The sequence below is a fragment of the Pezoporus wallicus genome, unplaced genomic scaffold (assembly GCF_028554395.1).
Source record: "Pezoporus wallicus isolate ANWC-B61680 ecotype Strahan unplaced genomic scaffold, APGP_CSIRO_Pwel_v1 contig_14159, whole genome shotgun sequence".
NCBI classification, from domain to species: Eukaryota; Metazoa; Chordata; class Aves; order Psittaciformes; family Psittacidae; genus Pezoporus; species Pezoporus wallicus.
Genome location: NW_026642380.1, coordinates 356,158 through 383,892, shown reverse-complemented (window position 1 = coordinate 383,892; position 27,735 = coordinate 356,158). Strand labels below are relative to the sequence as shown.

Genomic DNA, 27,735 nt, shown 5'->3' with positions numbered 1-27,735 from the left:
ACACACTGGGACTGTCACCAGAGGGGTCACTGCCCCTGTTGCACTCTTGCTGCCCTACAGCATGATTTATGGGCCATTTCCCTGCGCTGCTCGCCCAGCAGACGCCGAGACCACGCAGGGCGTTCCTCTTCATCTTCCTGCCTTCGTGAGCCGAAGGAGAGCCGCGTGCTGGCGTGTGTGCATCAGCACGTGTGTGCGTTTTGGGGGGCAGGGGGAGGAGATTTCTTGGGCTTTTAAAAAGGGCTATTGAAAACGTGTGAGTTTGGAACAGAAGGCATTGGTGCAAACGTTCCAGGGCATCTTCTCTGAGCTGTGCTGCAGGACCCCCGGAGAAGAGGAAAAGGGTGAGGAACAATAGGTAGGAGGAGGACACCCAGGGATCACCCCAACCCTCTCCCTCCCATGTGGCTCAAAGCAAAGTTGTGTGGCTATACCATCACTGCTTGGGGGCACAGGCACCCAGGGGACAGGGATACACCTCTCATATGTTCATGCATCCATCCCTGGCTATTTCCTCACCTCCAGCCCTGTCCCTTCAGGCTCCCAGTGCTGGGGGGTATGGGGCAGCTTCTCCTGCTTCTCAGCAATAAAGAAGCTCCACCCTGAAGGCAAATTTCCCCCTAAGTCTCCATTTCCTCAAGCTATGCAGGCTGACAGGTTAGGAAGGTGGCTCCAGCCCCGGGTACAAGCCCAGTCAGACCTGCAGGGGTAATGAGGGCTCTTGTAGCCTGGGCAGCAGCATGGTGCTGGCCTGCAACCTGCTCTTCGTCCCCTCTTCAGTGAGAGGGAAGGTGGGACCAGGCAGAGACCGCACCTAAATTCCACTTCCTCTGCAACCCTCCCTTTCCTCACCTCACTCCTGGACACAGACACGGGCCAGGACACGAGCCAGGACGCCGGGTCCTGCAGTGGCACTTACTGCTGCATTGCCCTCCCTTTCCTTTTGTTTTTTCCTCTCCTCCTGTCACTGCCACCCCAGGGGAAGAGGGGGAGTCCATGGCTCGCACGCTTCTCTTCGCACTAACCCGCTCCTAATGTCTTTGAGCAATTCTCCAGCGCTCTGACTGTGCCTGTAGGTGTTGGCTTTAAATCATCATCATCTCCTCTGGATTACAGCAGCTGGATGAGAAGATAAAGGCTTTTCTCTCCTCTTGCTTTTCTCATTTCTTCCTTTTCACTTCTCTCCCTGAAGCCAGAGCGGTTCCCAGCCAGCAGGCATGATGCTGATGGGAGCCCTGCGCAGCCTCCTGTTCCTCTGCCTGGTTGAGGAGGGCATCAGCAGAGTCAGAAGATACTACATTGCTGCCGTGGAAACTGCCTGGGACTACATGCACAGCGACCTGCTCTCCGTGCTGCAAGCGCCTGCAGGGTAAAGCTCTTTCTATGGCAATTCCAGATCCCTGCTATAGGTGCTCTCCCACCCTGCATACACAGCACTGTGAGCTTGGGTCCAGGATGGTGCATGGGGGCAGCCCTGGGGGGGGTCACTGAGCTGTTGGTACAGGTGGGAATGGGTGTTTCTGTGCAATGGGGAGTCACTAAGAGCAACCCCTAGTAATGCAATATGGAATAAACATGAAGAGAGAGACAAAGACTTATTCTGCGCTACTACTCTGCACTGCTTGATCTTAATGTCATTTGCCTGTGACCCTTTCAAGTCTGTGCCTGGAGCCAAGAGCTGGTTCTCCAGCCTGTGCTTTCCCTTCTGCTTGCATCCTGGGAGCTTTGGGGGGATGCGAGGGGAGATGGGGGTATGGTGCCTCCCTGCCTGGGGGTTGCGCAGGAAGGTTGACTGTGCCTCCTGACATAACTCAGAGCAGCAAAGCTCCCCGCTGTGCTTGTCCCTAGTAAACCCCAGCTTTAGTTATTTATATCTTTGTATATATTACATTGCTGGGCCTGAAGTTCTCCCTTTAGGGAATTTTTTAGTGTTTGGGCAAAGAACGGTGCACAGTTTGTGCACAGTGACAAGAGGGATTAGAGCATGTGATGGATTTGCCCAAATACCTTGGAGTAAGAATGAAAAGTGGCAGTTACATTGCTGAGGCATCAGGAGGGTGTTACCTGGAGACACAGCTGGCTTGGACACACATGGCTGTGAAAGGGCTGTTCTGACCCCTGCCCGGGGACCCACACTGTCTCAGGCAGTGAGGAGCTGTGGCCAGGCACTGGAAGGCAGGCTCTGGTGATGGCCAGGTCAGCCTGACTCGCTGCTGGAATCACTTACCTTGGTTTATTCCTCTTTGGCTACCGGCAGAAAGACTGCATCCAGCAAGCTTTACTAATGCCCCCTTTGCCCTGCTTTTACTAACGTGGCACTTAGATCCATTAACCTACACTGGAGGTGAGGTCACTCCTGCTAATTCACGCCTGTGGCTTTTCATTTCAGCACTGATTTAATGATGTGCTTGCTCGCGGTTTCTGACCCAGGAGTGACTCAGGGACCTGTCTCTGCCCCGGGGGCGAGCAGGGCATCACCAGGCAGCCTGAGGTCACTTGTTCTTCTCTAGAAAGAGAATTCTGGCTTTCTCAGAGGGGCTCAGTGACATGCTCCAACCTGGGCACGCCTGGGCAGTGCGGCTCCCTGGGGAGCACTGCTGTGAACCGGGGCTTGCTGTTCCCAGCTGGATGTCAATGCCCTTCCCCTGGCTCCTGCAGCCTCTGCCTGGTTCCCCTAGCATGAGGAGGGCACAGGAAAACAGCCAGGCTGGGGAGAAGAAGTGATCCAGGGGAGGGTGGCAGGAGCAGAGCTGGGCTCCCTCTGAGCTGTGCGTGTTCTCCCTTGTGGTACCAGCATCTCCTGGCAGTCCCACGGGTGCACATCCAGGCAGGACCTCCAACCCCCCTGTACGTATCCAGTGGTTTCTCTGGCACAGTTGTGGAAAGCCCTGCCAAATGAATGGGCACAGACACACCAGCCCAGAGCTGCTGACACCTTCCCACGAGTTCAGTTTCTCTTCCTCCCAAACCCAACCCTGCCGGCAGGGTCAGAGCCGGGACCAGCACATCCTGCAATGGCTCCAGGGATCTCAGCTCTGGCTCGGAGCTGGTGACCACGTAGCAGCAGCCTGTGTTTGAGTGCTTGAGCAGCGCAGGGTGTTTACCTTGGCTGTCTCCTGGCTCTGAGAGATGAACAGATAGTGCTGCTAACAATGCTGATTGAAGGCGCCAGGAACTTACCTCCCTGCCTTGGCTTCAGCTGCCCTCGGGGTAGGAAGTCTGGGGGGACCCCAAGTGCAGAGGACTGGCCAGAAGGACTTGAATCAGACGTCCCCTCACGGAACTCTGGCTCCTTGTCCCCTGCAAAAGCTGTCAGGCTATGTTGTGCTAGCTGGGACCCAGTGCTGAGCCCTGGTGTCACCAAGTCTTCTCCCAACCATGTCCCACGTGCCAGCAAAATCCCCCTGGCTCCAGAGGATTTCTGCCTTCTCACCCTGGAGAGCAAAGCTTGGTCCAGACTACTGTCATCCAGCTATGAATGATAACGGCTCCTAGGCAAAGGCAGTGGCCCCACATCTGCTTGGGGCTTCCTGCCAGCCCAAGTGTGGGGTTATAGATAGGGTGGGAAAGGCAAGAGGTGGGGGCACGTCCTGCTCTGCCCCCTGGGAGGGTGAAGCCCACTCTCTCTACAGCATCCTCTGGCTGCAGGTGGCTTCCAGCTGGCAGCGTGGGGGCAAGTGTGTGTCACCCCCTCCTAAATTTGAGTCACTCCGTCTCCTTCCTCTTCCTCTTGAGGAGGAGTTACAAAGGGAAACACTGCTTGAATGAAGGCTTAATCAGAGGGCAGAGCAATGCTCCCTGCTCCTTCAGAGGAATGAAAATACCACCTGGCTTTTGCTCCAAACAAAACGATGCTGGAAGTGGTCTGTATGGTTACTGGAAATGGTCTCAGCCCTGAGGCTCAAAAGTCAGCCTCTAAACTCCCTGGAGAAATTCATGACTTTGTTATATTAGTAAAAGTGCTGGATTTCTTCTGGAAAATGAATTTGTTAAGCCACTTACAGATAGAAAATGGCCAGCAGAGATAAGTGGGGTGTGAAATACATTTGAGGCTCCTTCATCCTCTTGCTGCAAGGAATAGTTTTTAGGGGTTGGCTGTAAATCCCAGGCTGGCCAGAAAAGAAACGAATGTGGGGACATTGCTCAGACTGCAGAGCAAACTGCTGCAACCCTGCTTTGGAGTCCCACACAAGTCTATTTCCTGGGGGGAGCTGGGGAGGATGTTTGAGGTGATGATAGATAGATAGATAGATAGATAGATAGATAGATAGATAGATAGATAGATAGATAGATAGATAGATAGATAGATAGATGATAGATAGATGATGTGATGTGTCTGCCACACCTGAAGGGGATGGGGATGAGCGCTGCAGGACAGAGACCTCTATGGTACTGCTATGGCAGCACTTCCAGAGCTTCAGGTCTGTGCCAACAGGGAAGCACAGAGCCAGACAAGGCAGGAGGCAGGAGGCTGGCAGTGATACCTGCAGCTGTGCCTCCAAGCACAGCTGGCTATGATGCTGTGCCTCCTGCCCCTGTGTCTGCTTCCATCATGACTAACACCATGACACCAATCGCTGCCATGTTGTCATGGGTGAGCTGAGCAAACGTTTCCAAACACACCTGGAGATTGTCAGGATACCCAAAGGACACAACAGGGTGAGCAATGCCGGGGCCAGCATGCCAAAGACAGGGAGGGGAGGAAGAGGATGGCTGCTGCCCATCCATGGATGGGGCTGCACAGTCAGCCTTGACTTTTCCTTCCTCCTGCAGTGTGTCAGGGCACCCGGGCCCACAGCCCCCCCTGCCTGGTGTCCCTCCCCAGTACAGGAAGGCTGTGTTTGTGGAGTACCCTGATGCCTCGTTCACGCAGCCCAAGCCCAAGCCAGCATGGATGGGTAAGAAGCACTTGCAGCACGGTGAGCCCTGGCCCTCCGTGACAGTGGCCAAACTCATTGGGTTGGGTGCTGGCAGTTTCTCAGCCAGCAATGGGAAAGTGCTTGGGTAGAGTCCCAGTACAGCAGAGCTGCTGTGATGGACGCAGGGAGCCTTGCTGGTGCCATGCTACATGAGGGACAACTGCTGATGGTGAAGGTGGAAAGCCCAGACCCTTTGGGGCCTGTGGCTCGGTGTGAGCTGCCTGACCCCATCAGCCTGACCCTGTTGTCTCGCCCTGTTCAGGTCTCCTGGGCCCCACCATCCAAGCAGAAGTCTATGATGTGGTGGTCATCACGTTTAAGAACCTGGCCTCGCGCCCCTACAACCTCCACGCTGTCGGGGTGTCCTACTGGAAGGCATCGGAGGGTGAGTTGGGCAATAGCCAAGTGCTGCAAGCCCTTGAGCATCACCTCCTGCTCTGCCACCTTCCTGCCAGGAGGGAGCGTGTCCCTCCATGATCCTGCTATTTGCATCCCTCCTACAATGACAGGCAGTTGCAGAGATGGCTTAGACACCGTGTATTGCCACCTTCACCTTCAGTCACATCTGGCTGTTCTTTAGGTGCAGGGTATGAGGATGAGACCAGCCAGCCAGAGAAGGAGGGTGACAGGGTGGATCCAGGGAAGACACACACGTATGTCTGGGAGATCCCTCAAAACCAGGGCCCGACGGATGGCGACTCATCATGTCTGACCCACTCCTACTCCTCCAACACCGACAGTGTGAAGGACATCAACTCTGGTTTGATTGGAGCCCTGCTTGTGTGCCGACCTGGTAAGGACTGCTTGGAATGGGGAGAGGTTACATGCAATGGTGGGTTGAAAAGCAGATAAAGCTGCCTTCCAGAGGCTGCATAAGGCAGTGGAGTCAGTAAGCTGTGGTCAACAACAACACTTTTGGGGTCAACAGCAGCACTTTGGGGGTTTGGGCCTTTCCTCAAAGAGTCCCCATGAAGGGTTCACCCCAGTGAAGGGTTCAAACACACTTTGGACTTCCCTGCTGGAAAAAAACTGGTTGCTTCTTTCCTTTGCAAGATTTCAGGCCACAGATGAAATCTCAAACCTTGTTTGTCTTTATAGAACCATGATGGAGACATAAGTGTTTGTCTTTCCTTCACCGAGCTTTGATTGTTCAGGGTCAGCCAGGGTGTTTGTCAAACAGGGTCTCATTGGAGGAAATAGAGGGAAGTTTGTATCAGCAAGGATTAAGTAAGGATCAGGCAGCAGAGGCAGGACACGTGGGGCACTGCCTGGTCTGCATTACCTGTGCCTGCTCTCCTTCCTTTGGTAAACATTGAGGTGATGAAATCCTGACTGTTAATACTTGCTGGGTGCAAGGCACCAAGAAGTGTACCTGGAGTGGGACTGGTCACCCCTGGTTGAGCCATCTCCAGTAGCTGTAGCTGTCCAGATCCCTCTGTAGTCACTGGAGAGGAATGGGCACGAGTCACCTCCTCCCAGATCACTCTCTGCAGGCTCCAGTGACTCACCAAGAGCAGTTTCTCCACCAAGTCTAGACAAGGAGTGCAGACAATAGTGTTGATGAGGGGGCTGAGTAAAATGGGCTCTTCCAGGTGACTAAGTGGATCCTTAGAGCCTTCAAGGGGGAGGCAGCGCAAACTGACCTTTCGATGCCTTCTGGGGGCAGCTGTCTCTCAACCATGGGCTTTTGGGGACTGGGAGGCTGGAAACAGGGCTGTGGCAGTCATGAGATGTGGTAAAAACAAAGCACAGCCTGGCCTTGACTTACCAGTTCTTGGAGGGCACAAAGGGAATCCCCCCAGGAGATGATGTTTTCTAACCTTTAAAGAGAGCTATCCTGTGGCATCTTGCAGGGACCCTGGCAAGCGGTGGGAACGAGGACTCGCATCAAGAGTTTGTGATGCTCTTTGCAGTGTTTGATGAAGGTAACTACCTTGCTGAGTGGTGTTGGACTCTGAATTCAGCCCGGTCCATGGCACATGCTTTGGCTGTGGTGTGAGCACAACTGAGCTTCCACTCTGCGTCCCAAGCCTTGTACAGTCCCCAGAGGCAATGCACTCCTACTGCAGTACTGCCATTCCTTCTGTTCCCCCTGTGAGGTGCAAGGGAGCTTGCAGCCTCTCCAGCTCTTCTGGCCTTGTTCCCATCACACGGGCTAAAATGATGTGGAGTAATGCCCTGTCACATGCAGTAGTCACCACCACATTCATGCAGAGCCATGGCCAGGACTGCTGTGGATTTCCAACAGGCACCACACATCTGACCTCCCTGGAATTTGGCTTTCATCCTGTTTTAGCCCAGTGGGAAGGTTTCCTTTTTCTTTGAAGTACTCTCAAGTGAAAGCTGACTGCAAGCTTCTCTCTCCACAGGGAAAAGCTGGTACTCCGAGCCCAGCTCCTCAGCAGCTCCTCAGCCCGTGCCTCACAACAGGACAGAGCTGCACACCATCAATGGCTACATCAATGGCTCACTGCCTGGTGAGTACATCAAGAGGAGATTGCAGGTGATGGATCCGTTAGGCTGTATTCCCCCAGAGGGACTATCACATCTCAACATCTTTCTCTGCCTTGCCCATTTACGCTGGGACAGGACCTGTTTCTGTCTGCCTGTGCTGGTAGCAAAGAGTTTCATCTCTTGCAGCCCTATGAATGAGGATGGAGGTAGTGCTGAGGGCAAAGTTCAGCTCTCACTCACCTGGGTCTGACAACGCACCTCTGTTGAAGGTGTAGAAGGGGAATAGAATCATAGAATCATTTAGGTTGGAAAAGACCCTTAAGATCATTGGATCCGGCCGTTAACTGAACACTGTCAAGTTCACCACCAAACCACATCCCCAAGCGCCACATCTTCACATCTTCCAAGTATCTCCAGGGATGGTGACTCAACCACTGCCCTGGGCAGCCTGTTCCACGGCTTCATAACCCTTTCAGTTAAGAAATTGTTTTTAATATCCATCTAAACCTGCCCTGGTGCAGCTTGAGGCCATTTCCTCTGTCCTGTTACTTGTTACTTGGGAGAAGAGACCAACACCCATCTCACTACAACCTCCTTTCAGGTAGTTGTAGAGAGCGACAAGGTTTCCCCTCAGCCTCCTTTTCTCCAGGAAAGCAAAAGAAAAGGCCATTCGTGGTCTCAATGAAGACAAAAGTCGACATTCTGTGATGGTTTTCTGGGAGAAGGTGTGGAGCTGCCTGAGTGTGGAGAATCCCCAGGGCAAAATGGGAAACGCTGTCAGGAGAGTCATTACCATCAACAATGTGCCTGAACCGCACCCTGAAATCTCCCTCCTGGGCCTGGCCGTTATCCAACAAAAGGCAAAATTCCCCTGAATTCCTTGTCCCGATGGATGATGGAGTTTAGGAGCTGAGTAGACCTCATGGTCAGCTGCTGTGTCTGCACAGTGGCTTTCCCCTCAAGAAGGCATCCCCCTTCACCCAGCAACCGCCTGTCTGCAGGAGCTAGCCTGAGAGGTGTCTGATGGAGAGGTGGCAATGGAGAGCTGAGGACCTCAGGATGGAGCCTCCACCCTGTCTCCTCCTGGGCTCTTGGGATCTGTTCCAGTGCCAAAAATAAGTGCTTGACTCTCTGTTTGACTTGGTTTGGTTTCAGCTTCCAGGAACTTGTTATTTACATCCCTGCTAGGTTGCAGAGCCCTTCAGCACACACTGATTTCTTCCTAGGAATGTATTTTTACAGCCCTCTCCCATTTCAGAAGCACACGGAGCTCCTCGAGTCTCTCCAAGAGGAGGAATTTCCTCCAGCCTTCAAGTAATCCCAGTGACCTCTCTCTGCCCTTTTTGGGTATTTCAACTACTGCTGAGGAGCCGTGCCCCAGATCCAGTGTTTTAGTGTCACTCTTGCCAGTGTTGTGATGAGACAAATGATTCCCTTTTCCAGTTCCACTAGTTATAGAATCACCCACCTCTTTTGCCACTGCATCCTGCTGTGAGCTCCCATAGCACTCCTCCCAAAGCCCTTGCCAAAGTCAATCCACTCTGTACATCTAGCTCTATGTAAGGGGCATAATGTGACTGTTTTACTGACAGTACATACATGACATTTCCGGCTTGAAGCCATCACCTTGCAAGGCAGGGGGCTCTACTCGGCACATGTCAGACTCTGAGTGGGGACAAGGGATGGACACAATGCTGACCCTTAGGTGCTTTCCTTCTCTCCTGGCAGGACTCACACTGTGCCTTAAGAAGCAGGTCAATTGGCACGTCATCGGGGTGGGCACTGGGGCAGAAGTTCACTCCATCTTCTTTGAAGCCCACACATTCCTGGTGAGAAGCCACCGTCTCAGCAGCCTAGAAATCTCCCCTGCCACCTATCTCACAGCCCAGATCATGCCAGGAACTGCTGGCTGGTTTCGGATGTTCTGCCAGATACCATCCCATCAGCAAGGTAACCTTGTTCCGCAGGAGCATGGGGGAAAAGAAGTGCAAGGGATGGCCTGGGCTCAGGGGTTTATGCAGTGCTGCAGTTCCACGGCCCCTCCTGTCACATAGGGTTACATCCACATGCAGTGTAGCCCGTGATGAGCATGGCATAGGTTGATGTGTGTGATGGCCTGTTTGATGGGACAGCAGGGGAGAGGACATCTCTCAAGCAGAGCCTGGGAGAGCGCACGCCTGTGCTGGTGTGTCAGTGTGACCCTTTCTGCCTGGCTTCTCTGCACCCAGCTGGCATGGAGGCCTTTGTGAAGGTGGAGGAGTGTCCGGAGGAGCGCCTGCTGAAGATGGGGAAGCTGTCAGATGAGCCAGAGGACATGGATTACCCTGAAGAAGATGAAGAAGCTTATCATGTGATCCAAGTGCGCTCTTCTGCCAAAGACAAGCCTATGACCTGGACTCACTACATCGCGGCCGAGGAAATGGACTGGGACTATGCCCCTGTGAAGCCAGTGTCCCTGGACAGGTAAGAGTGGGGATGTGTGCCCATGAAGCTGCTCTTAAGTCAGCCCTGCCAGCTCTTCTGCTTTTCCATAGACATTTGTTTTCCTTCTGCCCAACCTGGGCAGTTTGGTTCTTCCTTATTAATGCCAACAGTGCGGATGCAGGACAAGGATGGGCTTGGCTAGGGCATGGGAAGGCAGGACTGGGCTTTGCTCCAATTTACTCAATATCCTGCAGAAGCATTTGCCTCCAGGGCATTTGTCTCTCTGCCACCCAGACCTCTGGCATCAACCCCTTCTGACCAGGCAGCGATGCCTGGTGACCCTTTGGGCTTGTCTTACTCCTGGGAAGGAACTGGGGTGATCAAGAAAAGGCACATGTCTATTGCCTTATGCTCATACACTGGGAGTGTTCCCTGACACAGGACAACCTGCCATGCTCTCAGCTCTCACAGTCACCACTTCCCTCCAAAACAGGGCATTCTCAGCCCAAGGCTGCTACTGTGCAACCTAGCTGAAGCTTTCTCCGTTAAAGAAGCACTAGGTCACTTGCAATGATATTCCCCATGATGCATATTGTGACTGCAGTAACTGGTTTCCCTGCTTTGCACTCTTAGTCCCCAGACAGCTGTGTAGGTCCTTGGATGATGGACTGGATGATGACTTTTGTTCTGACAATGTCCCACATGTGTCTGTTTGCTCTTTCCCTTCCTTGCCTGCAGAAACATGACAAGCCTGTTCCTGGAGGCTGGTCCTCATCGGATAGGTTCAAGGTATAAGAAAGTAATGTTTGTGGAGTACGAGGATGCAACCTTCAAGAAGCGCAAGGTGTCCGATCAACTGGACAAGGGAATTCTGGGGCCCGTCATTAAAGGGGAGGTTGGAGATCAGTTTAAGGTAAGAGGGAGATTGCTTTCAACAAAGAAGAAATGGAAGGGAAACCTCAAAGCTTGATGCTGTTCCTCCTAATAACACTTGGTTTGTGACTAAGGTCTGACATAAGTCCTTGGGGTGCTCTGTCACGTTTGGTAATGTCTAAAGTTCACCAGAAAAGCAGATGTTACTGAAGGTTAAAGCTAAAATACTCTTGGTGAGATCAGCAGAGCTGCACAGGGTATGGCTCAGATTTGACTTCACTGCAGACATCGTAGGAACTGTGTGAATCAATCCATGGCACATGGCATCCATCACCTTCCCCTGAGGCGGGAGTGTTCTCTCATCCTCTGCCCTTCCCCGTCTGTGTGCTCTTACCATACAGTACTGGGGACTCGCTTGTGTCTCCCCGGGTGCCTCTACTGACACCTTGACTTGTTTGGTGTTAGGAGGAATGGGGTGATTTCCAGGAGCTTCACATTGCTGCTCCTGCCTGGGGTTCCTTGTGCAGTTGTGGGCATGAGGCTGAAGGTAGTGCCTGTGGCAACCGCCACAGGGCTATTTAGAGAAGTAAATGAAGGGTTACAAGCAGTGAAATGTGGAGTACTTTGAAGCTGTTGACTGTTGTACGTACTTGGTGCATTTGTCCTCTGAAGCCTCCTGGGTTAACAGACCCCTTCTGTCTCATATGCAAAGTGAGACTGAAGACTTTCCTTTTAATGAATCTGATATTTATATGCCCTCCCTGAGATGGGCACCTTCTGGAAAGATGGACAGTGTAGACTGGTAGAGAAAGAGTTATTTCCTCTATCCTCACTCCTGCTTTGTGGTCCCAGACATGTCTGGTTTCCTCCCAGTTGGACACTGGCAGGTATCTGATCCCAGTGTTTTCCCCCTGAGGAATCAGAGGGCTCACACTGTTCAGAAACCACTGGACATTCCTGCTGCCTGTCCTCATTTCAGATCGTGTTCAGGAACCTGGCAAGCCGACCATACAACATCTACCCTCACGGCCTCACCAGCGTCAAGCCATACCACGCCATGAAGCCTTCCCAAGGTAAGGCAGACCACAGGAACCTGGGACATCATTTGGCCACTGCCATTCTCCTGGGCCAGTAGAGCTTCCTGCAGCCTGTGGGAAGACTGGTTGTCCAACCCACCCGTCCAAGGGCCTGAGCCCTGGAATCCTGGAAGCGATGATGATCCTTGGTCCGTGTCACCTTTGGTGCCATGTAATCCTCTCTAAGAAAGGTTTGGATGATGGCTGGAGGAAGGGGCATTCCCACTCAGGGAGCTGGGACTGTGTTGTTTCATCCATCCTGGAGGCCTCCACTTTCTGATGAGGCAAAAACCACGCTGGTGTTTGCCAGCTTGCTTACAGTCCTCATCCCATGGACTCGCCCTTGCCTTGCTGTGAAGTGGGGGGGTTCATTACGATTCAGACTCTCCCTCTCACAGCTTCGAGGGGGTTTCTTTTCATCTGAGGCTGGGCAAATCTTCCAGTTTGCAGGAGTTTCAAGGGCTTTCATAAAGGCATAGGCCTCTCCATGTTCACCTGGTCCCAAGGGCTCCCTTGGTCCTGATCAACTCTCCATGCACGTGCATGCTAGCAAGTGCACCATCCTGGGATGGGCATCGGTTTGGGTAGTTTTCTGTGCAACTTGTACGGTCAGGAAACCTCCTTTCTGAGCTCTTTTTAAAAGCAGGATCAGCCCTTGCAGGAGCAACCCAGACCTAACTGACCTGCCCTTGGGCTGTGTGTTGCCAGATAAGGATGTGAAGGACATTCCTATCCCCCCTGGCCAGTCATTCACCTACAGCTGGAAAGTCACCACTGAGGATGGGCCAACGCAGGCAGATCCTCGCTGTCTCACCCGTTTCTACTACAGCTCCATCGACCCAGTGCGAGACACGGCCTCAGGTCTCATTGGGCCTCTCCTGATCTGCTTTAAGAAGTCCATGGACCAGAGGGGAAATCAGGTGGGTCCTTCCTTTGCAGCTTCAACGGCCAGGCTGAAAGGCTGGAATAACTGCAGTGAGTGAAATATTTGAATCATAGATGCATCATAGAATGGTTTGGGTTGGAAGATCATCTAGTTCCGACCTCCCTGCCACTGGGAGGGATGTTTCCCACTAGACCAGGTTGCTCAAGGTCCTGTCCAGCCTGGCCTTGAACAAGCTTGGGTTTGGGTAGAACCAAATTTGTCTGTCCTGTTCTCTCCAACCCACCCACCAGTCCCAATGCCCCTGCCTTCTCCATCCTCCCTTGCATGCTCTCTCCTCTCCAAACTTCGGTCCTATCTCCTGTGAAATAGCAGTAAATGTTCCCCATGCACCCAGGCTAAGACCTGTCAGCTACACTGGGCCCTGGGGCCCTCTGATCGGACCAGGAAGAGCTGCTTCCCTCTCTGCCTTCCAGATAATGTCAGACAGGACAAGGTTGGCGCTGTTTTCAGTCTTCGATGAGAACCTCAGCTGGTACCTGGAGGAGAACATCAGGAGGTTCTGCACTGACGCAGCCCACGTGGATATCCAGGACCCCCAGTTTTATGCCTCCAACGTGATGCACAGTGAGTGCTCAGCCAGGAGCCTCCTGAAAAGCCTTTGGGAACAAACAGGGAACATGTACCAGCCATGGGGTAATCAGGTCCTGACAAAATGTTTCACCTCTGCTCTCTTCCAGCTATTAATGGCTTTGTGTTTGACAACCTCGAACTGAAACTCTGCCTGCATGAAGTTGTGTACTGGTATGTCCTGAGTGTTGGGGCCCAAGCAGATTTCCTCTCTATCTTCTTCTCTGGAAACACATTCAAGCGCAACATGGTCTTTGAGGATGTGCTTACCCTTTTCCCATTTTCTGGAGAAACAGTCTTCATGAGCTTGGAAAAGCCAGGTTAGTAAAATGGGTTATTCTGTAAATCATGGGCTTGGCATCCCAGCAGAGATACATGAGCACCTCCGGCCACTTCTGGTACCCAACTGCATTTTGGCAGCCCTGAGAGCAAAGGGATGCACAACCTGCTGGAACAGAAAAGTGAGAAGCAGTGATTAAATCCTTCTAAAGCTTAAGTCAAAGAAATTAAATGACCATGTTTCACTTCATTAATGGGGTGTGTTAAGGTCACACATGCTGATAAGCCAGTAAACTGGCTGCAGTAATGTAAGTACAGCGGACCTTGGATCTGCACCCTTGGCTCCAAGCTTGGAGGGCAAGGGGAGCAGCAGTGCTGACCCTGCTTGTGGGTTCAGGCACTGGTCACAGCATCCCGTTTATCTCCACATGTTTGCAAGGACAGAAGTCGCAGCCATGGGGAAATCCTAGAGGGGTTTGCTTCAGAGTTCAGTTTTATTTCCCCCCACTCCCCATTTTTCCCTTAGCACTTGCAGAAGTGGTGCCATTAACCGTCTCCTCACTCACAGAGGAAACACAGGATTTACCACGGGGCTGCAAACACTGCTATGATGGTCACAAGCACTGCACCCTGAGCCAAGCTGACAGGGTTCCTACATACCCCAGGTAGCTGCCTCCAACCCAGCCAAACAGTGCATCCCTCTGGGCTCTGCTTTCTGCCTGCTGATCAGGAGCAGCCCAGCAGCGCAGGCAGCAGCAGGTGACAGCTCTCCCCAGTGTCAGAGCCTGGTTGTTACACACTCCTCACCCACTCCTGGCACCTGGGGGAGAGGCACTTGCTGCCGGGAGCAAACGCGTTGGCCGGGGATGTCAGTGAGCATGAGGCAGCCTTTTCATTCCTCCCTCCTTGAGTGGGAGAGCTGTGACAAGGGTGTGTAGGGCAGAGGTGCGTTTGACAGCACCAGCATGTCTTTGGAGATGGATTATGGTGATTACACTGCTCCTGCTGCTGGAGGCTTTGTGGGTTCTCAGTGTGTTAACTGGTCTCAAGTCTGTCCTCAGGGCCCTGCTGATGGTGCTTGTCAGGAGTGGCTCTGACGTTGCCAGCAGCCCTGGTGTCTTGTGAGTCCAGCTGTAAGATGCTCTAGGGATTATGAAAACATGAAATCACTGCCATGAACTGGAGGCTGCCTGTGAATATAGGATGCACTAGCAAGGGGGCCGCATGGGGAAGGCATCTTCTGGTTTCCCACTGTGGTGGGCTGATGTGTCCTCTTCTGCCCTCTTGAGACAGGTGTCTGGATGCTGGGGTGCCTGAATCCTGACTACAGAGACCGAGGGATGCGTGCCAAGTTCACAGTCTCGCAGTGCCAGCAGGAGCAATACCCTGATGGGGAAGATTATGTGGATTTTGAGGAGGAGGATGCCTATGCCTATGACTTCCAACCCAGGGGCTTCTCTAAAAGAAAGAGATGGCACAGGCCATGTGTGAATAGGGAACTGAATATCAGCTCTTCCGGAAATGAGACTGAGAAGCCAAGGTTGTGCTTGACAGAACCCAGCCACGGGGCCCTCCTGAGCAACGGTAGGATTTCTGATCCCACTCCCAATGGCACATCAACACTTTTAGGAACAGTCCCACACCCATCTGATGTTTCTATGTCTTCTCTGTCAGAGACAAACTACGAGCCGGTGTCCTACGAATCCTTTCTGGAAGATGACGAAGAGTCGTCAAAAACGATCAGCCAGGAGGAAGGGTTTGGAGCTCCTTCACTTGGAGAGCACTCCGTGAGTGCCAGTGGAAGGGTCTATGGTACTGTGAGCTCAGAAGGTCAGCAGTGGCTGCACCAAACTGTGCCAGCTCCAAAAGATGCTCTGGCAGGAAAGAAGGTGACAAACATCTCTGAGGTGCATGAGCCAGTGGAAAGGATGCAGCCTGGTGGTACCTTAGAGATCCTGGAAGCAGAGCCTCAGAAGACAACTACTCATGCAACAAGCTTGCGGAACTCAATTGCTTCTGGTGTTGACAAAGCTCTTCTTCAAGAGAACAGGAGCTCATTTCATGAGAATGACCTGGAGCACAATCTGGGACTCCAAGACACATCTTCACAGAGTACTGAGGACAGGTTACTAACAGGGACTAATAAAATATCCTCGAATCTAGATGAGCCAAAGGAGACAATCAATGCAGAGCCAGCTTTAAGTACTGATGATAACTCTTCTTCCACACTGGACAATCCTTCTGCATCTTCAGACGAGACAGAGAACAACGGGACTTCTCATGCTGCGGTTCGCAGTCACACCAGGGAAAGCAATTATTCATCAAATGAGCTAGATGCCAGGCTGGAAGAAAGACCTCACAAAGAGGTTTCACAAGGCTTTCATGGGTCTTTCAAAGGGGGTAATTATTCTTTCATGGAGCCGGGACCCAGCAAACCTGTGCAAGAACCAATCTTCACAGAGGAGAGTAACTTCTTGCCTGCAAAAAGTGGCCCAGAACAAGAAGCCAGGCAACTTGCCAAAGGCACAAACCATCTAGAAACCACCTTTGCACAAACCAATGATCTCGAGCCTTCCAGCTATATAATGACAGAAGAGAGGGATGAATTAGTCTTGGAGGCAGTGTTTCAGGATGCCACAGCCACTAAGGAGTTGCCAGAGATGGACAGTCCTGCCCTGTCTGAGCTGGGCACCGTGGGCAATGACACAAGGCAGTTCCCAAATGGTTTCTTAAGCAGCCCTGAGCAGTTTCTGCAACACAGAGCTCCAGCCCCAAGCATGAGTGGCCCTGCCTGGCTGCCTCGGCAGGTCAGGTCACTGGAGAGCAGAGCAGAGCAGGACGTGGCCAGCCAGCCCCCTGAGACAGCAGTGAATAGCGAAGCGTGTGGACCTCATTCCCCTTTTAGCAGCACTTGCTTCAGAAAGAGGTCCTTGACACCAAGCAACGCTTTGCCTGAGGTGATGGTGGCCCAGCAAAGCCTGGATACCAAACCAAACGTGGTTGAGGGGAGATCACAGCCAGGCAAGGATGCTCCACCGGCTCTGCAAGGAGATGGCACTGATGAGGTGCATCCCGAGGGGAGGCTGAGCACAGATGGCCGTGTTCAGAGCAGCAGTGAGGGGGCTCAGCGCAGCGGGCGCTCCTTCCCTACATGGGGAGCAGGGGGGAGCAGGGCAGCAATGGCAGCGAGCAGCTCCGAAGCTGCAGACCTGGCCTCAAACTGGGATCTGGTCACCCTGGGGGCAGAAGGACGCGCTGGGAGCTTGGGGAGCCCAGCTTTGGCTGAGCTCCATCCAGGCAGAGGTGCTGTCTGGGGGGGGCCTGGGAATGAGCAAGCTCAGGGGAGAAGCCAGATGGAGGAGCAGACCAATTCTGTGGAGCAGCCAGGTCAGTTCAGTTCTCAGCACCAGCAGCCCCAGGCCAATGCCACAGAGGACTATGTGCCTGAAAGCACGTATGGGGAAAGCCCGGAAGAAATCCCTATGAAACCAGCCTCCAAAGAGAACTATTCCCTGTCTTCAAGCAGCCCTGCTCACAACCATAGCAATACCACAGATCCAACCAAATATGTGCAAGCCAGTCCGGATCGATGGCAGGAGCTTGGTGGGGAAGATGTCCTCAGAGAAACCAGGAAGAGAGAGGGACAGGGCCTAGGAGAGCCCAGGGAGGATGGAAAAAGCAACAGCACAAATGGGAAGAGCAACCATGGCCCAGGACATAGGGAGAGACTGGCTCTGAACAACGGGACCCATTCCAGCCCCTCAAGGGCAAAGGCTGACAAGCCAGAATATGATGAGTACGGTGACACAGAGCAGACCATGGAGGATTTTGACATCTATGAGGAAGAGGAGCATGACCCACGCTCCTTCCAGGGGGAGGTACGGCAATACTTCATTGCGGCAGTGGAGGTGATGTGGGAATACAGGAACCAGAGACCCCAGCACTTCCTGAAAGCCATGTAAGTGTGACTGTCCCCCCTGTGTTCCTCCTGCACTGTATGGCATGGCTTCATGCGGGAGCTGGCATGTCCTGGAAGGCAGGATCACAGGTCTATGTACAACCCAGCCAAGCAGCCTAAGGGAAGGATGCTCCCAGCGCCTTCCCTCCTCCTGGGGAGTTTTGTGACTCCAGCAACCTTGAGCTTCCTTGCAAGTGGGTCAGGGATGCTCTAGGCTCTGCTCTGTTGCTTTAACTGCCCTCCCCCTGCAGGGACCCCCGGGGTGGCAGGAGGAAGCCTTTCCAGCAGTACCGCAAGGTGGTTTTCCGAGAGTACATGGATGATTCCTTCACGCAGCCGGTGCTGCGGGGAGAGCTGGACGAGCACTTGGGCATCCTCGGACCATACGTCAGGGCAGAAGTCGAAGATGTCATCATGGTGAGTTGAAAGTTCCCATCTCCTACAAAACCTGAAACCCTGCCATTGCTGGCTCCGTTCAGAGTGACCTCAGTGACTGGCAGGAATAGCAGAGTGTTCGGATGCAAAGCCCTGGACCTGAGACAGAGCCAAGCCCTGTAACAGCACAGCCTGAGCAGCTCCCTGCCTCCATGAGGAGCCTTTTAGGTAAAGGGATTGTAAAAGAGCAATGAGCTAAACAGGGTTCAGCGCAGCTTCTTTGGGTGCTCTAGCTGAGGGCAGGCTTGGGCTTCCCTTACCTCCAAAGGTCCTTCAGCAGTCACCTAAGGAAGAGGTGAAAGGCTGTTCACCAGGCTCATAGGCCTGGAGAAGTTGCCTGATTTCCACTGAAAACTTCACCAGAGTGCACTCATCACCTCTGGGCTCCAGAGACTGTAGTGTAGCTGCCCTTGCTCTCATTGAGCAGAGAGAGGGCCTCATCCTGCTGACATGACCAGGATGTGCTTTCCACTGGGGTCCCACTGCAGAACCACAGCTTGTGGATCAGCAGGGGTTGGCCACTGCATGGGGACCAGCTGGAGGTCTGGGTACCAGGGACATGTCTGCCTCCTTCCCACCTGCTGGCTGCATCCAACCCCAGGGTCCAGGGCGCTCTCAGTGCTGCACCTTTGCTTTCCCTTCCCTCCGGTGCAGGTCACATTCAAGAACCTGGCCTCACGGCCCTTCTCCTTCCACTCCACCCTGCAAGCCTATGAAGAGATGCAGGATGCAACACAGGGAGAGGTGGTGCAGCCTGGCAAGGTTCGGAAGTACACCTGGAAAGTCCTGCCCCAGATGGCACCCACCACACAGGAATTCGACTGCAAGGCTTGGGCTTACTTCTCCAACGTGGACCTGGTAGGTGGGAGCCTGCTCCATGGGGCATCCCAGGAAGAAGGGATGGGCAGCGTGCATGCATCCTGGCTGTGAGGTCAAGGATTTTCCCATGGTGCTGTGCTGAAAGCTGTGGCTGTGCAGATTCTCAGGTGTCTACCAGCGATGGATGCATGTTGCTGTTTCTCCTCTTCCTTTTTCTTAACTGGGTTTTCCCCCTCATACCAAACTTATGAGACTTGTAGGGAACCAGCATTCTGCAGTCCCCTACCACTCTGCCCAATCTAGCTGAATTTGACCTATGGGTCCAATGTTAGTGGGGTAAAGACTGTTGGACAGTTGGACAAACAGACACCACTTCTCTTGACAGTACATGCAAACACTTCCAGCACCCCTCTGTTAGCCTGGGGCAGAGTGGGGATCCCCCAGTGACCCCAGCATGTCCTTCCCACCCTGCATGGACCATGCCCTATGCAGGAGTGGGAGCCGGGCCAGGCATGCAGACAGAGTCACCACTTCCCTCCCTGCTGATCTGTTTGCGGGTGTCAGAGCACCCTTCCCTTCCGAGGCAAACCCTTTTCTCCCTGCTCGCCGGCAGGAGAAGGACCTGCACTCGGGGCTCATTGGGCCACTGATCATCTGCCGCCGTGGGGTGCTGAGCTTCGTTTTCAGGCGGCAGCTGGCTGTGCAGGAGTTCTCCCTGCTCTTCACCATCTTTGACGAGACCAAAAGCTGGTACTTCCTGGAGAACATGGAGAGGAACTGCCGCCCTCCCTGCTACGTCCAGCAGGACGACCCCAGCTTTAAGAGGAACCATTCTTTCCATGGTGAGGACGCTTGCCCTTGCGCTTCCCATCCCACGGTCTATACTGGGATGGAAACCCCCTGAAGCCTTGAGCTGCTCCTGACCACTGCCTTTCCCAGCCATCAATGGCTATGTAAGCGACACACTGCCCGGGCTGGTGATGGCTCAGCAGCAACGGGTCCGATGGCACCTCCTGAACATGGGCAGCACTGAGGATATCCACTCCATTCACTTCCATGGGCAGCTGTTCAGCGTCAGGACTAGCCAGGAGTATCGCATGGGAGTCTACAACCTTTATCCGGGTGAGAGGCAGTGCGGGCACTATGCACGCTCCTGCTGCTGTGGCTTTATGTCAATGCCTGTTAGGAAGTGCCAAGCTTTTGGGGAGGAGCAGCAAAGAGGGGGAATGGATCTGAAATCAGTATTTAAATAGCACTTGGCACTGTGGTATCCCATTACAGCCAGTAACTCCGCTCTGCTCTGCTCTCCATTCCTGACCAGGTGTCTTCGGGACAGTGGAGATGTGGCCTTCACATGCTGGGATCTGGCGAGTAGAGTGCAAAGTGGGAGAGCACCAGCAAGCCGGGATGAGTGCTCTCTTCCTTGTGTACAACCTGAGTGAGTGATTGATCCTCTTTGTGCCCTGGCCATGGCCAGCAAGGCTTTGAGTTCTCTGCCCCAGGTCTTTCAGCATCTCCCCTGGGGTGACCCAAGTGGGGTCTTCTGGGTTTTCACTCCTAAAGGAAGTCATTACTTCAGCTCTGGTCACCCTGCACAGCGCAGAGTTAGGGACACAGCTGGGGTGAAGGCTGGGAGAACAGCTTCATTTGCCTGCAAATACGTGCTCGCAGAGCTCTCATTTTCCACAGTTGAGGGTCCCTGGACCTCCTATAAAATGCATTTACCCAACAACTGCATGCACACGCTGGTGCCTGCTCATGCTGTTGGGGAAGTACAGTGCCCACCTGCCTAACCACGTCAGGAGGTAAACTGAGGCACGAAGTGATGGCAGGAGGCAGCGGGCAGCACTGCCTGACTGCTCACATGGAAACAGCCCAAAGAGCAACTGCAAAATCCATAGGGAACCTCTGACTCCACCCCAAAGCAACACATTTCTACCTCGCTGTAAGTAAGCACTGGGGGAAGTGATTTGTGAGAGTAGCATTTTATCACTCCCTGGCAGTGTTCAAGGCTAGGTTGGATGGGGCTTGGAGCAACCTGCTCTAGTGGAAGGTGTCCCTGCCCATGGCAGGAGGCATGGCACTACATGATCTTTAAGGTCCCTTCCAACCCAAACCATCCTATGATTCTATGATACCCGGTCACACTATGAAAGCTTCTCTCCTCTTCCCAAAGGAGCATTAAAAATCACCCAGAAAATGTTTCCATAAGTAAAAAACTTGCTCAAGATTTCACACTCACATTTTCCCCAGAAGCATTTGCCATGCAGCAGACAGGCCAAGATGTGACAAGTCACTAACAATAATGGTTATGATAACAGACAAACAGCCCTGTGCTCACAGACCAGAAGAGAGACAGGGGTGTCAGGCAGGCTCTCCTTTACTGATGTGGTATTTATTGCTAAAAGATGCTGCCTAGCAACAAAAAAGCCCAGGAGCAAGACATGGGTATAAGGAAGAGACACTTGTCAGCACTGCTGGGAGACTGGGACACGGGAGGGAGAGGTCAGGGACTCGGGGCCAGGAGTGTGGCTGATGATAAGAACTCTCTGCTGCTGACGTGTCAGGGTCGAGAGCAAGAACTTCCAGCACCCTTAACATTCAGGGATGGATGTGGATGCATCTGAAACACTGCTTAGTGTGAGACAAACAAGCCTGAGGGCTCCTGGGGTTTGAGACTGCTCCCTGAGCCTGGAGGCTGCTGCCAGCCTAGGCTTTTCCTTCAAAAGCCTTGTTATCTAATCAGCTGTCCCTGTGTTTTGCCCTCCTTCTCCCCGTGTGGCTGCAGACTGCCAAAACGCCCTCGGGCTGGCCTCGGGCCACATTGCCGACTCCCAGATCACAGCATCGGGGCAGTACGGTGAGTACCGGTTGTTGCAGGTGAGGTTGGGGCGGCCTTAGACAAAACAACTCATTTGCTTGCCTGCCCAAGGCTCTGTTGCACCAGACCCTGGCAGAGTCCTTCCTCCATCCATGCCCACGTCGGCATCCCAGATGGGACACGGAGGTGCCTTCCCACATGTCTGGCCCATCATACCGGTGCTCTGCCACCCTGTATGTGGCTATTAAACTCTAGGGTGATCCTCCAGCCCCATCCCACAGAGGTACTTGTCACTGCCTTGGGCTGGGCAGCACCAGGAGCCAGCAGCATCCTCATATCTTCATGCTTTCCTTGCAGGGCAGTGGGCTCCTTACCTGGCCAGGCTGGATAACACCGGCTCCATCAATGCTTGGAGCACAGACCGCAACAACGCCTGGATCCAGGTAAGAGGGGCCCTGTTGCTGGAGGCACTGCTGAGAGCATTGCAACAGCGTGTTTGTGGCTGATGATCCATCCTCAGTGCAGCAGAGGAATCTTGATGGTCCAGCTACAACATCTGATTGTGCAACACCCCCGCAAAGACAGTCAGAACAGCTCACCTCTCCAAACAACTCACCCCCGACCTCTCCCAGCTGCTGGCTGACTTGGGTCCTTCTGAACAACTGTATTAAATAGTTTTGTAACCTGTGCTCGTTTATATGATGAGGAAATGAGTTCCACAGGTTTACAGTGCATTGCCTGAACGTGGCTTGGGTTTTCCACCAGAAGTGAGTCCTTGACTTTCGTTCTCAGGTGGACCTTTTGCGTCTCATGATTATTCATGGCATAAAAACCCAAGGAGCCCGACAGAAGTTCTCAAGCCTTTACATCTCCCAGTTTGTTGTCTTCTACAGCTTTGACAGGCAAAGGTGGAAGAAATACAAGGGGAATACCACCAGCAGCCAGATGGTAAGATGGACAGGTCTTGAGGAGAGTGTCATCCCAGAATGGGGCCTTTTGGGGTGATGAGGGCTATGGAGCTCTGTACACGAGGCAGAGGCCTTGAGCATTCACTGCCAGGATGACTGAATCACAGATCACAGATCTGCAAGGGACTTGCTGTCAATGTCTTTCTGTCTCATGTTAAATTGACCAAACTATTTCTGTCTACAGTCCCAGGTGGCTGTAAAACCCACCCGTTCACGTTGTGTTGCATGTTACTTAGAGCTTGGCATAAGATTTTACCTGAATATCTGGGGTTTTTTTACCTCCAAAGACAAATTTGGCTTTCTAAAACCATTGTGCAGGTGCAGATGATTTGGGGGATCTCTACTCATTAGAAAAAGCCACAGCTTAAATATGCATAAGCTGATCATGCCAGGAGCAGAAGGAAAAAGCCTCCATCACAAACACCAGCAGTGGCCAAAACTGTTCCCAGGTTCTTTTTCTCCTCTCTGTTTGGTGAAATTATAAAGAGGTGTTCATTTAGAGAAACCTCCTCCTGTTTCTCAGCGGTTCACCCTGATTTGCCCATTCACACTTCTTTGGTCTGAGTCACATCTCAGATCATTTCCTTGGGCTGACACTCTTTTGTGAGGATGGTGATAAGACACAGCAGTGCCAGACAGAAATGTTATTGTGCCCACTGATCCCTGCTCTCTTTCCACTGGTGCAACAATCCTTTTTTCTCCCCTTCCCTGCAGCTGTTCTTTGCAAATGTGGATGCAACTGGAGTGAAAGAAAATCGCTTCAACCCTCCGATCATAGCCCGGTACATCCGCATTAACCCCACTCACTACAGCATCCGGACCACAATGCGCATGGAGCTCATTGGCTGTGATCTGAACAGTATGTCCCACCTCCAAACCACGCACCCAAGGAGGGGTCTGATCCAGCGGGGTGCCAAGCACCAGCTCCACACATTTCAGGACTCCCCAGGCAGTTGTGGAGAGGGAAGGAGGAGGCTGGAGATGGGATTGAAATGTTGGGAAAACAAAGCTGGAGCATCTCATTATGGTCTTAGAAATAGCAATAGCAGAGGGAGAGCATGGGGCCAGGTCTCACCACCACCTTTTCCTGAACAACCAAAACCCTACAGCAGCAGCTAAGCTGATATCTGAGGAGCTGCTGCCTCAGGCTGGGGGAGCAGGGATCAAGCAGAGACAGATGCTATCGGCTTTGCCTCTGCATTCAGGGTGGCTGAAGCAGTGAGCAGTCAGAAGGCACCTCCATGATAGGTCTCTTCCCACCTCTGAGAAGCATCGCTCCTCTCTTCCAGGCTGCTCCATGCCCCTAGGGATGGAGGACAGAGGGATCCCTGACCAGCGCATCTCCGCATCCTCCTACAGCAGCAACATCTTCTCCAGCTGGTCACCCTCCCGGGCCCGCCTGAACATGCAGGGGAGGACCAACGCATGGAGGCCAAAGGTAGCCCATGCAAGGTGATCCCCAGGCAGGTATCTGGGGCATGGGCAGGCAGGCTGGGTGCTTGCGACCTCTCCTAGCCAAGGGCTGTGTGGGGAGCATGTGCAGCCACATGCACCGTGCAGGCACACAGGCAGGAGAGTCACCTCACTGATTTAGCACCCAGCATCTCCACATGCCTGGTAGGGCAGGTGAATGTCTTTCCCATTGCCGCTGAAGGGTTGAAAGGTGACTCCTGTCCTTCCCCAGAGCGACAGCCCCAGTGAGTGGTTGCAAGTGGACTTTGAAGTAACCAAGAAGGTGACTGCAATCGTGACCCAAGGTGCCAAAGCTCTCTTCACCCACATGTTCGTGACAGAGTTTGCTGTCTCCACCAGCCAGAATGGTGTGCACTGGACCCCAGTCCTGCAGGGTGTCAAGGAGAAGGTAGGCAGAGCTGCTCCGTGGCCAAAGGCAGCCCGTGGCACCCCCAGGGCACACATGCTTACAGGAGCTTTTGCAACAGCAGTGATCTAGGCTGTGCTTTTCCCTCCCTTAAAGTATTCCCAATGCTTGTCTGCGTTGTGTCCTCAAGCCATAAGCTCACCGCACCAGCGCAGGAGAGCGCACCCCTGATTTCTCTCTCCTCTCCAGATTTTCAAGGCAAACCAAGACCACACCAGCACAGTGACGAGCACCCTGGAGCCCCCGCTCTTTGCTCGCTATGTGAGAATACACCCGCGCCAGTGGCACAACCACATTGCCCTGCGGATAGAGTTCCTCGGCTGCGACACTCAGCAGGAGTACTGATGGCTGCAGGACCAGGCATGGGCAGCGCCAGCCTCAGGACCCACATCCAACCAGACACTGGACTCTCACCAGGGCTTGAGCCAGCCCCCCGGGGCTCTGACCATCCCTGCTGCTGGGGAATAGAAGGCCTGCAGAGCTGTCACAGACGCTGGCTTGTTATCAGCATCTTCCTGGCCCTTATCTACCAGATGCCACATAGTCAGACGCAATGCTGAAGAATTAAACAGTAATTTTCCAGTGTAAAGCTGAAGAATTAAACAGTAATTTTCCAGTATCTCTCTGCACTTGCTCCCCTGCTTCAGCCTTGGAGTCTCCAAGGGCCCAGTCAGCATCACCAGCAGTGAGTAATTAATTAGCCCCAGAGCTTCTCAGCTTTGTTTTGCACAAGCACCCACTGCCCGGGCACAGTCCTGGAGGAGGAATAAGCAGCAAAGATAAAGGCTGGGGGAGGAAGCCCCAGAGTCCATTCCACAATCAGTGGGGATCAGTGGCTCCAGGGAGGCAGCATTTGCTCAACCTGACTCAATACTGGGCTTTGGATCTCCACGTCCCTTCATCTCCTTCCCAAATGCTCATGCTGTTGTGGCTTCTTAAGCAAGAGTCGGGTATTCTCTGCTCATACCTGTAAGAGGGGCAGCATGAGGCAGCTCTGAGGAGAGCTCTGCTGGAAGCACCAGGGGATGGTTGTGGTAGGGACCAGGGAGGTGAGCTGCAGATCAGCCCAATGGTGTGAGCTGTCCTGGAACCCACACCCAGCAGAGGTCAGAAGCTGGTGTCTCAAATAAAGCACCGCCAAAAAAGTTTCATGCAATTGTTGGGCTCCACATTGCTGCACAATGAGCCTTTGCTGTGGTCCTGGCTGTGATTACATTACAGCCCCAGCAGCAGATGCAATCACCCTTTGGCTTGATTGCATCCTGACAATAACCAGGCACAGGTAAGTGCTGGCCTGAGGAGAGGAATTGGAGCCCTAAGCTTCTCAAAGGGGAGCAGCCCTGCCTGAGGCAGGATAGCCTTCAGCCTCGGAGGACCAAACCTGCCACCTTGAGCCCTTCTCAAGGCAAACTTCCTCAGCTCCAAGGCAACTGCATCTCTTCTGAGCGCAGTGGCCAATGCTGCACAAGGACAGCTGGCTGCAGTCTCTGGTCCACCAGTGCAGGGGAGTATCCCAGGCATGGTGAAGGGCCTGATGGCAGAGAAAACAGGGCAGAGACGTCAGCTCAACCCCAAACAGCAGCTGGACTGTAGGCAGAGACACACACACTCAGTAACTGGCTCAGTCCCCTGGACAAGGGCAGATACCTGCACGCTCTTCCCATGGCTACCTCTGCAGGCCAGGCTGAGCCTGACCTCCTGATGCTTAAATACCCATCAGAGTGAGGGACTGATGGGGATTGACCAAGAGCAGAGCATCTTTCCAAGACAAAATTGGTGAGGACCAGAAGCCCCCCTGCAGGAGCTGGCTCAGATGCAGGTGTAATCAGTCCCACAGGACTGGCTGCTCTGTATGGTCCCGGCTGCCTTGTCTCTCAGGGCTGGTACCCAGCTCTGCTTGGTGAAGCAGGGATATGGGCCCTGCCTTTGCTAGTGGATGCTCAGACTCTTCCTGCCTGCAGAAACAGGCTGCTGTGTTGTGGCACATTTGTCTGGTGACACAGGGTTAGATCAGAGCAAAAGCTGCGTGCACCAGAGCTCCCTCTGTGTTATTTTCAAAGCGGAAACACGGCTGAAATCTCTGCAGGCGACTGAGCAGCCTTCACCAGCCAGCCCCGAGCAGCTCCAGGATGTTCTCCAGCCGCTCAGGAAGCAGTGTGGGAGCTACGCTGAGGGAGAGCACTGGGAAGGGGCTGTGGGCAGGCACGCAGATGTGTCAGAGCTTGCCAAGCTCCAGCATCCATTAGAGGAAGCATCTCTTGACATTTGTGGGGAATGGAGACCAGACGCTGTTTCCTCCCCACGCAATGTAGATCTGAGATGCATCATAGTTTCCCCAGTCACGGACGTTTCTGTGCAGGGGGAGGCTTGACCAGCACAAAGCCCTCTGCCTTTCAGACAGGGGATGCTCCTGCTTATTCACCAAAGAGCCCTGTCATGTGAGTCAGGGCTGTTTCTGAATCCGGCTTCTCCCATGCTGGATGGAGAGCCCCTGTGTGAGCCAGACGTGGGGGATATATGGAGGTATTGTAGCTGGGAAGATGGGCACTATTCTCAGAAGAAGTTGCCAGCACATAACCAAAACAGGCAGCAGAATGCTGAAGAGAATACCTGAGCAGGGACCACGGCCAACAGGGAGTGAACCTGGGCAAGCGCAGCCCGATTCCCACTTCAGCCATGGCACTAGGACCAAGTTGCTCACCGCCTCCTCCGCCTTGGTTTCCCTGTGCGTAACCAAGAGGGAATGAACAGACTTGGACTTCCCTTTCCTGTCTGTCAGGTGTCTCTTGTCACATTCCTCACTCCTACAACATATTCCACAATTAATTCCAGGGCTTCTATCTGCTCTCCATATCTCTTGCCTCCTACCCCACGTTGTTACCAGCTTGCTTCTAGCCTGTGGGTGCAGGAGGAGCCTGGAGCCAAGGCGGCTGTGCTCAGGATGTGCTCAGGGCAGCATGTTTCAAAGCCATGCCCCACAATCCTACTGTATGTCCATACTCTTCCCCAACAACCCGCTCTCTTCAGGAGAGGCCAGGCTTGCTCTCCTCCCAGGTTGCCTCAGCCCCTGGCTGAGGATGCTCCATAAATATGTATGCTACTTATACAGAATTTGCTTAGCATAACTTGCTTAGCTTTAGTAGCTAAATTTGCCAAAGCCTTAGGCTGCAAGCTGTGGACTTTCATCCCGGTACACTGAACTTTTACCTAGTTGTGTAAAAGAAGGACCCAGAGCTGGTTCAGACTGGAAGATAAGGAAGCAAAGGAAGGCTGCTGCCATTGTCAGCTGACACAGCAACCTTAGAGATAAGAGGAAA

General features: G+C 53.3%; 2 protein-coding genes across 5 annotated transcripts in view; one reads left to right on the top strand and one right to left on the bottom strand.

The window, feature by feature from the left end:
• Window positions 1-27,735, bottom strand: part of FUNDC2 (FUN14 domain containing 2) — a 162,210-nt gene that overhangs the window by 14,326 nt on the left and 120,149 nt on the right. The window lies entirely within an intron of this gene.
• On the top strand, window positions 215-25,037 carry F8 (coagulation factor VIII). 4 transcript variants are annotated; one of them, XM_057429626.1, is made up of 28 exons: window positions 856-1,072; window positions 1,193-1,369; window positions 4,774-4,898; window positions 5,182-5,304; window positions 5,500-5,572; window positions 5,660-5,712; window positions 6,773-6,844; window positions 7,289-7,396; window positions 9,102-9,323; window positions 9,602-9,836; window positions 10,536-10,710; window positions 11,650-11,743; window positions 12,455-12,666; window positions 13,106-13,256; window positions 13,370-13,579; window positions 14,832-17,496; window positions 17,748-17,913; window positions 18,586-18,789; window positions 19,364-19,592; window positions 19,690-19,872; window positions 20,072-20,188; window positions 21,539-21,610; window positions 21,929-22,014; window positions 22,364-22,519; window positions 23,254-23,398; window positions 23,829-23,977; window positions 24,224-24,400; window positions 24,608-25,037. In XM_057429626.1, the coding sequence occupies exons 2-28, from the start codon at window positions 1,218-1,220 to the stop codon at window positions 24,761-24,763; spliced, it is 6,510 nt and encodes a 2,169-aa protein (XP_057285609.1). In that variant the 5' UTR covers window positions 856-1,072; window positions 1,193-1,217; the 3' UTR covers window positions 24,764-25,037. The 4 variants fall into 4 exon arrangements, with proteins under 4 accessions (XP_057285608.1, XP_057285609.1, XP_057285607.1 ...); XM_057429625.1 differs by lacking the exon at window positions 856-1,072 and adding an exon at window positions 215-358 and having other exon boundaries at window positions 5,500-5,712; XM_057429624.1 differs by having other exon boundaries at window positions 5,500-5,712.